This window comes from Elephantulus edwardii, unplaced genomic scaffold (genome assembly GCF_000299155.1).
Source record: "Elephantulus edwardii isolate Elephantulus edwardi_28Jun2011 unplaced genomic scaffold, EleEdw1.0 scaffold00132, whole genome shotgun sequence".
Taxonomy (NCBI): Eukaryota; Metazoa; Chordata; class Mammalia; order Macroscelidea; family Macroscelididae; genus Elephantulus; species Elephantulus edwardii.
The window spans coordinates 7657062-7668598 of NW_006399882.1; the positions used below are offsets into that span (position 1 = coordinate 7657062).

At 41.3% G+C, this 11537-nt stretch overlaps 1 protein-coding gene across 1 annotated transcript in view; it reads left to right on the forward strand.

Moving 5' to 3' along the window:
* Positions 1 to 11537, forward strand: part of LOC102869628 (S-adenosylmethionine mitochondrial carrier protein-like) — a 213019-nt gene that overhangs the window by 40172 nt on the left and 161310 nt on the right. The window contains exon 5 of the mRNA XM_006893870.1: positions 129 to 176. Coding sequence (XP_006893932.1) covers positions 129 to 176 — 48 coding nt within the window. The remainder of the gene's footprint in view (positions 1 to 128; positions 177 to 11537) is intronic.

Here is an 11537-nt window from a genome sequence, read left to right on the forward strand (position 1 = left end):
TTGAGAATTGTGATGACTGTATTTTGAAACACAAGTGTTATAGCAGGCAGTGTGCTTGTTGGGAGTGTCACTCAGAAGCTGCCTCTACCCTTACAGCCTTCTGAGCTCTTGCCTTTTGTTCGTTTCAGGGCGTGCCAGGATTGTACCGAGGCTACAAAAGCACAGTCTTAAGAGAGGTAACTTGCTCCACTTCCAGGGTCAAAGTACAAAAGAATGAATGCTCTTTTTTGATTAAATGATACTTCTGAATTGTCAGAAAGTTGTTTGAGAACCTGCTTTATCAGAAATTGGGATCATGTTTTTAAAAAAACTATGTTGAACTCTATTGCTTCTTTCTTTTTTGATGGGTGGTGGAATGAATAGGTTTGTGGAAAGAACCGTCCCCATGGCTGGAGTTCCATTGTCACTCTCAGTGGCTCAGTACATATGACAGAGGAATTACTAAGAGTTTACAGAAGTGGTTCTAGTTTTTTGGTTTTCAAAGAGTCCAGTTAACAAGTAACTTACTGTAATATGCAAAATTAATAAAAGAGTTGTAATGAAGAAAGCACACTGAGGGATAAATGTCTCAAAGTCTACATCATGGATTCAGCTCTTGGCTGGCTCATGGTGAGGAAGCAAACACAAAAGCATGACTCAGTTGGGACCAGTGTCCTGGCTCTGGACTTAAATGTCCTGTGGTTTAAACAAGAAACTTGATTATCGGTATGTGATTTCAGTATGCCACTCACAGAAATCAGACATTGATTTGCAGTTAAAATGTTCTGTATGACACTAGAGAAGCCTTGGGCTTGCGTCTTGATTCTCTGTTAGAGACAGCACAAGTAGGGACCTCAAGATATGTTGTTCTACATCTTTGTTTTATACCTGGATTTTTTTTCCCTTACAGCTAGAATTTAATTCTAAAACATGTTTTTGTAGAAAAATGTTTTTGGTTTAAATATTCTCATTACTAGTAGAATCCTGCAGTCCCCAGGTTATGAGTGATATAGCACTTCTAATTCTCCTTTTTCCATGTTTGTAGATAAGTTAGTATAGTTGCATATAGTTCTTAGCCTTGGGAGGCTGCTCTAGCAGTTCGAATCCACCAGTGACTCTGCAGGAGAAAGATGGGTAATTTCCTCCCGTGTGGTGTCCAGCCTCCAAAATGCTCTGCAGTGTGAGCTGTGAGTCAGTGCCGACCTGACAGTTGACAGTGTGTGTGTGTGCGCGCGTATGAATGAATGAATTTGCCATGGTTGCACAGTGGTTAAATTCTTGATTGCTAAGCAAAGGTCGGCAGTTTGAAGTCACTCACAGCTCCTCAGAAGGAAGTAGCAGTGTGCATTGTGAAGATTTACAGCTTTGGAAACCCTGCCAGACTCTCGCCTCCATCCCATGGAATTGCTGTGCGTTACAGCCAACCTGATGGCAGTGGAGCCGGGAGAGGCTCGAAGCCTTGATTTAAAAAGCTGCAGGTGACACAAATGAGGGTGGCTGTGATGAGTTTATGGAAAGTAAGACTGGGTTCAGTGTTTTAAAGTGAGCACAGCTCTGTATGACATTAAAAGGCAAGTAGGAGTTGTTCATGAGACAAAAACTCCTAACAAGGGACCCATATTGAAACTTTCTGAATTTTCAAAAAAATTCATTTTCTACCCAGGTAGGTTTTTTTTAGAAAACTAGAGATTACAGTATTTTCAGCTTTCAGTTCTCTGTGAAGGACCAGTGCTGTATATACCATTTGAAGCCTTTGATTTCCAAAAGACACAACCTTTAGTATAGTACATAGTGTGGTTCTTTGAAGAAGCCCTTTGACAGGCAAACAGAATGTTTCAAAAGTAGTTATTTGTATGAAGATGACTTCTGCCTTTCAAATATATCACCCATGCTGATATTTTCATTCTCTACTAATTTTCTGACTCACTCAACATGTGGTGTTTGCTCCACTTTCTCAAGGATACAGGAAAAAGGGGGCTGATAAACCCCTTTTTTTTTTTGAGATGTGCCGAATAAATAAATGTATTTCCATGCTACAGGATACTTGTTTGCATAAAGCCTGATAATACAGGTGATTACAAGTGAATTTCCGTTATAATTTGTTTTGGCATATGTCAAGCCGGTGAGTAATTCCCAGGCTGCTGTCCTCGCAGGTGCTGCAGCCTTACTGAAGTGACTTGGTTTACTCAATGTGGCAGCGCTTTGTGGAAATTTAATTGAGGTCTTCTGTAGTATAGGTATTCATAACTGATCTTTCAGAACTGATTTTACTTGAAATATTGCTTCTGTAGAATTTCCTGATAGAATGAAGGAAAAATTATTGCTGAACAAAATGTAGCTTCTTTTCAAAATGTGAAAAATAAGAAGTGATACATCCGCCTTGAACAAAGTGTTTGCATTCTAAAGAGCTTCCAGTCCTGTTTTTCTGACACCACTATCAAATCTTTTTTGCAAAAAGCTTGTTTGATTGTTTCAATAAGTAAATACATTGAAGCCTTAGTCAGAATCTCCAGGAAACATAGACATTTAGTCTGTGCAATTTTCCCTTTAAAATTGTCATATCTCCATGGCAATAGCTCGTTAGAATGTAATTGAAATTTGAGTCCTTGCATTATAGGATAAACTATGTGTCATCTTAGGTTTTGTGAAGACTGTCAGACGCTTCTTGTGCTGAGTTTGATGTTTGTGAAGATTGCATGCTCACTCCTTATGTTCTCCTGTGTTTAGTTACTGTGAGTTTTAGACCGAGTGTAGGTGAGGTGAGCAGTTACACTACATAGTTACCTCATCCTTCCAGAATTCATCCTCCCTGGAATCATGGCCAGATGAGAGGGGACCAAGCATGTTGGTGCAGTGGTGTCTTTGCAGTGAGGAGGAGGAGGAGGAGGAAGGAGCAAAAGTCCTGCTACTTTTCTAGTCAGCCTGAGCCAGAGGGCCCGTCGGCCTCTGGGAGCTGCAGAGGGCAGCAGCCTGTAGGTGAAGGAAGTCGAGAAAGACAAATTATCTCACAAGAAGCAGGAATGGAAATGTCTTTTTGTCCACACATTTTTACTCAACCAGTCTTTTTAAGATTATCTCTGATGTCAGTGCTCCACAGAAACCTTTCTGCTGGAAAGGATTCATACTCTGTTGGGGAGTCAGTAGAGGAGCAGGAACTTTACACTGTGATTTAATAAATGCTGTAATGGTAAATATATTCAACAGGAAACTGGGATTCTAGAAGCAACATCTGCGGGGTACTTAGTGTGGGTTACATTAGTAAGAATAAGTCTCATTTCTTAAAGGAGTGGGAGTTAGTAGTCAAGGAGACAGAGAAATGAGCACAGGAAAAGCTGAGGTCTACCTCATTTACCTAAGCAGACTTGGGGTTTCCACTCTGATAGGAAAAGAGAAAGTGATTTCCTCCTCGGTCTAGCATGTTAGGACACTTTAGGAGGTCATGGAGAAAGCCAAGTACTTACCTGGATGAGAAACTGACCCTCTCATTCAGCTGAATGCTTACTGAACTGTAGAAATCCAAGTGGCCCCATAGTAGTGGAGGATGTGGGAGGAACCATGGGGGAATCCAACCTGTGTCCTCTGTGGTTTGGTGGGAACATCCTAGTACCTGAATCTTGCTTGTGTGTGCATCTGGGGTTGAGAAGCAAGCTGGAACTGCCCCATGGTAGGATGTTGGCTTCTTAGTGTAAAAACTAGCTTGGAGTGATGGTCTCTTTAGTATATAGGAGTACCCACTGCCAAGATTGGAGCTAGGTGAGGGCCCAGAATTTTATTGTCAACAAGTCTTGCAGTAAATTCTGTTGTGCATACATATGATTTAAAGCAAGCTATCAGATGGGTTACACTGAGTTATTCAACCTGTTTTACAAGCTCAGCCAAGGTCTCAATTTGTCCCTCTAAATGTAAAAGCTGCCACCTTGATTGAAAGGCTTACTCATAAGTAGTCATGACAGCTTTCCAGGCTTGGCTACCCCATTTAATCTACTTTTAGGCAACAAGAATTCCTCCTAAGCCAGAGGCTAGACACAGCACTTACGGGTCCAGCCTCGGACTGTTCGCTTGTTTCCTCTCCACAAAACTGGCTCATAGTATATAAACTTCTGGGTTGGTCTTGCAGACACACCCTATTCTAGGCTTTCTACATCTTGTATTTTGAACTTAGTACATTTTGGAGATCATAGTATTTAGTTATACAAATGAGCATTTGCTTCTTTAACTAATTCCCTCCTTGATGGACATTACAGATGTACTACAATGAATAATATTGCAGGTTTTCTTTTCTTAGATTGATCATTACTGAAATTTAATATCTAAATCAGATTACCCATTTTGAAGAATGTATTATTTAAGATTGCAACTCTTGAGTTTTGTATTGAAGAAAATATTTTGAAACAGCTGTAACTAGAACTATTGCCTGTCAGCTGGCTTGTATGCTACTTCCAGCTTTCGTGGTGTTAAAGATAACAAAGCCTGAGCCCCACTGCCGTCTAGCTGACTCTGACTTGGGGATTCTGCGTAGATGCGCCCCCTCTTTCTCCCATGAAGGGGTTAGTGAATTTGCACAACCGACTTGTTGGTTGAGTCCAGCACGTTGTGTGCTAACAACACTGTTGTTGTGTACTGTGGTGTTGGAACCAGCCCAGAGCTGACCCACCAGTGCTTTTGTAGAGGCTGTAAGTTGCGTGGAAGGAGATTGCTCATCTTTCTCCTGCAGAGCAACTGGTAGATTTGAACCACTTGTCTTTGTACAGGTGGTGCAGCTCCTTAATACCACCAAAGTTCCCTGCTGCACCAGTGGTGGTGGTGGTGTATGCCTTCAGGCTGGAATTAACTCATCTTCCAGCGGCTTTTCAAAGGCAGTAAATCTCACGGGAGGAGAGTGCTCCTCCTCCTCCTGTGGAGCAGGCGGTGGGTTTGAACTACGTGCCTTTTGGATTGTAGCACATCTCCTTTCTACTAGCCTCTTTAAAAAGAGAAATAAGCTATATGAGAAGAAATGTTTCTCCCCCCACCCCTCTTTTATCTGTCTGTGTTGTGTGTCTAGGTCTGTGTTTTTTTATGAAATGATTTCCTTTGCTACACTCTTCTTTACTTTGGTTTGTTTTTCCTTGTTGCTACATTTGATTTTCCCCAGATAGTTCTTCAAAATAGCTGTTGGATTTTTACCATTTTGTTGTGTTCACAGACTCTAGCATAGTTAATTTCCACAGAGTCAACCCTCAGTACATGGGGCTTACCATTTTCCCACTCCTTCCTGCTTTATTTTGGATCAGTTTTATTCTGGGACCATTTTAGAATGTTGAGAGTATCCTAAAGGAATTGCAGGGGGTGGTGGCTCAGTTTTTGGATTATGATACATTGTAGCTCTTTGACTTGGTAGGTGAAGAAATACCCCAGACCATGTCAGTTCTCTGATTTAGCTCTTGTTAAACTTTGAAGAAATTGCTTTTATAAGCTGTGTTTCAATAGAAAGAGTGTGCTGTAATTAGTCATTTATTTTCCACGTGTAAGTAATTCTACAAAAGGGGTGAACACGAATATAAATCTTTCCAAATTTTTAATGTGGAATTGTTTTTCCGTTAAAATCCGCTGCAAACATATCGAACCCTGTTTTAATCCTGTATAATTCATTTTATTAACTATGACCAAATAGAACAGCTGTTAAAATTCCATAATGTTAGTTTCATGGGAAAAGAGAAAGCCCCTGTTTGCTTTTGGAATTTGTCCATTGTTTTATTGTTCAGGCTTTCAGTAAATGTGTAATGAGACATTCTTATTAATGGGAATATTAAACACAAATGAAATTTCCCCTTTAATCATAGGGGTTTATAATATGTGTCCCTTAATTACATTTACATTAGAATGACTTTACAGTAGAGATAGTCTGTGGAGAATGACTGATAGCTTCTTCAGTTCATTCTTTAATTCAAATAAAATTATTCCTCAAATATGGATTTTAGCCTACAGTTTTTCATCATTTCTTAAATAAACAAACATTTTTAGAAGGAACAACTCAGTAAAATATCTTAATGTAGAAAAATTACTTCAGTCTCTTGGTGCATATTTCCGTCTGTTTTATTTACATGAAGGCAGCTGTTACTTACTTTTCCCATTCTTTGCACACGTAACCTTTGCTCTGCACAACTGAAGAATGCTACATGTGTTCACTATAGCATGCTGGCAGTGCTGTCTGTGAGGGAATAGTGCCGTCCATGAGGGGACAGTGCTGTCCTGACGGGACAGTGCTGCTATGCTGAGGGGACAGTGTTGTCCATGAGGGGACAGTGCTATGCTGGGGGGGCGCGTACAGTGCTGTCTGTGAGGGGACAGTGCTGTCCATGAAAGGACAGTGCCTATGCATGTGCCTCACGGTAACGGGAATGCACTCCCAAGCTCCTTTGTAAACACAGAGGAAAACTGTTGAATAAAGATGGATGTGGTTTTTTAAAAAATTTATTTATTTAAAGATGGGTGTTTTCACGGGTTTTTTTCCTTTAAATGGTAGCATAGAAAAGTATAGTGTTTTTCAGTCTATGGGTAATATCTACTTCTTTCATATGTATCACTTTAGATTGCAATTTGCTGCAGATAAGCAAAACAGGAACTCTAGTGGCTTAACCAAATACCCCACCCCTACTCCAACAACCCAACAAGGAGAGGAGGCCTGCATATGGGTAGACACCAGCTGGCATCTGGGTAATGAGGGCAGCGAAGAGTCAGGATCTCCATTGTGTGTGGCTTCCTTAATGTTCTGGCTCATTGGCACATGGCAATGACATGGCTGTGGTACCTTTAAGCATCATGGCCCTGTTCCAAGAGCAAGCAGGGCAAAGGATAGGAGGCAGTACTAGGTTTATCTGCCCTCTTTCTGGAAAGCAGATGCTTTCATGAACCAAAATGGTTCTTAAGATCTTTCTGAGGCACATAGAGAGTGGAAAGTTTTGTGGGTTTTTATGCATTAGATGAAGGAGGGGTGGGACTTGACTACTGTCATTGGGTCTGCTCTTGTGGTGTCTTCAGATCCATCCACCCAAAGTTCTGTCCCATCAGAAAGATGGGACTCTGCTTGCCTCGTGGTAAGGAGCTGAGCTGTTAACCTGAAGGCATGCTGTTAGAATCCAGAGCTGATCTAAGGGAAGAAGCTGGACAGTCTCCTTTCATTCGACGTACAGCCTTTGAAAGTCCACTGGAGGGTCTGCTGTGAGTTGGTTCTCAACTTGATGGTACGCAAGAACCACCTCTAGCTTCACGTGCACTTGGGTGATATGTGGCTAACACTCCTAGATCATTTGTCTGGACCCCATTTTTTTGATGAGGTTGCTATGTGCCATTGAATCACCTGTGACTCATAGTGACCTTATGTACAGCAGCCCTAAACCCTGTTCTATCCTGTGCCAATCTTATTGTCTCCAACGAATCAATCCATCTCATTGAGGGTCTTCCTCTCCTGAGCTGTCCCTCCACCCTCCCAAGCATGGCATCCCTCTTCAAGGATTGACCCGTCCTTGCAGCATGTCCAAAGTATGTCAGATGAAGCTTCAGAATCCTTGCCTCCAAGGAGCAGCCTGGCTTCATCCTCTCCAGGATGAACTTGTTTGTTCTCCTGGCAGTCCATGGTATATTCAATACTCTTATCCAGCACCAAAGCTCAAAGGCATCAAGTCTCCTTCTGTCATCCCTAGTCTTTGTCCAGTTCTCTGCATAGCAAGTAATTGGAAAGACCATGGCCTATATCAGTCACACCTTAGTTTCTAGACTGACATCTTTGCTCTTCAGTACTTTGGAGAGGTCTCTGACAGCAGATCTTCCCAATACAATTCGTCTTTTAATTTCCTGGCTGCTCGTACAAAGAGTGTTGATTGTAAAGCCAGGTAAACTGAAGCTGTCAACAATCTCAGTCTCTTCACCATCTGCCATGATATGGCCAGTTGTCCAGTGGTGAGAATCTTTGTTTTCTTGATGTTGAGCTTCAATTCATATTGAAGGCTGCAGTCTTTGACCTTCTGCAGCAAGTGCTTCAGGTCCTCTTCCATTTCAGCAAGCAGGGTTGTGTCATCTGCATAATGTAGATTGTTGATAAGTCTACATTTATTCCTGAAGCCACACTTCTCATAGAGCCCAGCCTCTGGGATAATCTATTCTGCATATAGATTGAAAAGATCCTTGATGCACACCCTTCCCAGTTTTGAACCATACAGTGTTTCCTTGTTCTGTTCTGACAACTGCCTCCTGGTCCAAGTATAAGTTTCACATAAGCACAATCAAGTGTTCTGGAATTCCCATTCTTCTCAGAGTCAGCCACAGTTTGTTATGATCCACACAGTCAAATGCCTTTGCATAGTCAATGAAACACGGATAGACATTCTTCTGGTACTTTCTGCTTTCAGTCAAGATCCATCTGACGTTAACTATACATCCCTAGTGCCACGGCCTCTTTTAAATCCAGCCTACATTTCAGGCAATTCTCTGTTGATGTGCTGTTCCAGTCGTTTTGGATAATCTTCAGTAGAATCTTGCTTGCTTATGATATCAATGATAGGGTTTGATAGTTTCCACATTCTGTTGGATCACCTTTCTTTGGAATGGAAACAAATATAGATCTCTTCCAGTCAGTTGGTCAGGTGGTTGTCCTTCAGATTTCTTGGCTCAATTTGGTGAGCGCTTACGGGGCAGAATTTCTTTGTTGAAATATGTCAGTCAGTTCCTGGGTCCTTGTTTTTTGCCAGTTCTTTCAGAGCAGCTTGAACTTCTTCCTTCATCACCACAGGCTCTTGCTTATACATTGTTTCATTAAATTCTTCTGTGTCTGCCAATTCCTTTTGGTACAATGACTCTGTATACTCTTTCCATCTTCTTTTAATGCTTCCTGCATCATTTAATATTCTGTCCAAAGCATCCTTAAAAATTCCAACTCGAGGTTTGAATTTGTTCTTTGGTTCCTTCAGCTTAAGAAATGCTGAGCGAGTTTGGACGATTTGATTTTCTGACTCCAGCTCTTTGCACATTTCATTGTAATACTTTGCCTTCCCATGCTGTCCTCTGGAACTTCTCATTTTTCTGCCGTCTTTGTTTACACACCCATATGTGGACCTTTCTCTTTAAAAATCTCTTACTAGTTTCTGCAGTATTTATAAAGTGACTTAATTTTGAAGAAACTAGATTATTTCAAAATCAACTATTTTTAATGCAATTTTGATTTCAACATTTGAATCTCAGAAGATTTGTGTTCATGTCTAAACACCTTTCGCTAAAAAGATACCAGTCACCTCTCTGTTTTTAAACATTTCAAGTAGGTTTCTAGCTTCTAAGAACTTGTTTTCCCTAAATTCCTACCTAAAAGTTCTCTAGTGCTCACCTAAAGGTTTAAGAGAGAGATAGGTGTGAGTCCTTGATCACATATATTGTCCTCCCCAGAAATTCATCTGCATATAAAATGCAGAATGGGCAGCATACCACAGGGGTTTCAGGTGAGGAGATCAAATCTGGGTTCTGACCCTTGCCTAGATGCGATTCTGGGTGACCCCCAACCTTACTCAGCCTCCGTTTCTATAATGTGGGATCATGTTTGGGATTTCCGTGAGGGTAATGTGAAATAATTCGTGTCAAGAACTTGAGACTCCCTGCCTTCGCCTCCAGTGGGTCCTCAGAGGTGGTAAATCTCTCACCTGCAGAGCCACTGTTTGAGCCTCCCGAGAGGCGCCACCTTTGGGTAAGCAGCACAGCTCCAACTGAGGTGCCACCAGTCGTCTGTACTCAGTAAACACCTTCCTTCATATTAGCACATTGCCGCACACTTTTAAATTGACGACCGTGCTTAGAAACACATTTTTTTTCCCTTCAATGTATTGCCATCATTTGCGGCAACGTGTTAATCATAGGACGCGGACAGGCAAATAGACCCTGCTTGGATAGAGATGTTCATGAAGGACTGTGGCTTGTGTGTATTTGACGCTCTGCAGGACTGGTTCTCTCATTCATGCTCATTTACGTGCTCCTCACTGAGACTCTGCTGACTGTACTGAGAGACCTGCCCACTCCGGTCACAAGCCTGTCTCCCTAGCTTTCACCATCGTCTGAGATGCGCTTCTTTTGAACAGTTGTATTGTCTGTTTCTCTTCACCCAATATATAAGCATACAAGGATGCCTTGTGTGTTTTGCTTCCTACTATTAGTTTAACATCTAGGAAGATGTCCTGAGATAGCAAATCAGGAAATAGTTGATGAATAAATCAATTACTTAATCATACTTAATTCTCAGAAGTAGATAGTTTTAAGAACTGAGACAGGTAAGCTCCCCAGCATGTACTCGGGTTAAGATAGATTTAATTTCCGAAGTAGTTAATGGGTTTCTGCCAGATAAACTTTATCTGCATTTCCAATGAGGTTAATTTTCTTCTTGTCTTATCACCTTTGCTGGTATTTTTATGCCTTCTTCAAATAGTCCTTACTTTTAATTTTGCCATTTCTCGTTAAGGCTGCTTCTCTGAATATTTTTTATATGCATAATAGTTTTTGAAATTACTTATGAAAATAGGGCCAAGTTATTAATGAAAAAAAATCCTCAATCAGATATTTGCCAATTATAGCTTGTGGACACTCAGTTGGTAAAAAATGGTTGTTGTGATGATCAGGACTGTAGATTATCATCTTACTGTACCATCTCATCAATAGTGTTCAGGAGGAACTATATTTGTGTATTTAAAACCCTATTTGAAGGTAGCATTGTTGTTAGGTCCATCAAGTTGAGTGTGACCCATTTTTTTCAGATGTTCGTAGTGACCCTGTGAACAACAGATCTAAACCCTGCCCTGTCCTGTGCCATCCTCACAGTCGTTGACGTCCTTGAGCCCATTGCTGCAGTCACTGTGTCTGTCCATCTCATTGAGGGTCTTCCTCTGTTTTTGCTGACTCTCCACTTTTCCAAGCAGATGTCCTTCTCCAGGGATAACCTCTCCTAACAGTATCGCCAAAGTATGTGAGAGGAAGGTTTATTATCTTTACCTTCACAGTGCACTCTGGCTGGACCTTCCCCAACACATATCAGCTTGTTCTTTTGGTGGCCCGTGGGATATTAGGTGCTCTTTTCCAATACCACAGCTCTGACGTGTCAAGAGTTCTTCTATCCTTAGTCTTTGTTCAGCTCTCAGATGCATAGCAAGTGACAACGGCCTAAATCAAGCATTCCTTGGTATTCAAACTAACATCAGTTGTCCTCAGTTATTTGGAGAGGTCCCTGACTGCAGACTTTCCCAGTGTAATATGTCTCCTGGTCATCTGACTACTGGTACCAAGGTCATTGTTAATTGTAGAGCTAAGTAAGATAAAGTTGTTGACAGTTTCAGTCTCTTCTCCATCTATCATGATGTTGCTTATTGGTTCAGTGGTGAGAAGTTTTGTTTTCTTGACATTGAAACGCAACGCATATTGAAGACTGTTCTTTGATCTTCTGCAGCAAGCACTTCAAGTCCTCCTAACTTTCATTGGGTTCTGGTGGCCTAGTGGTAAAAGGCTGTGCTGCCAAACCAAAGACACGCAATTCAAATCCACCACCTGCTGCC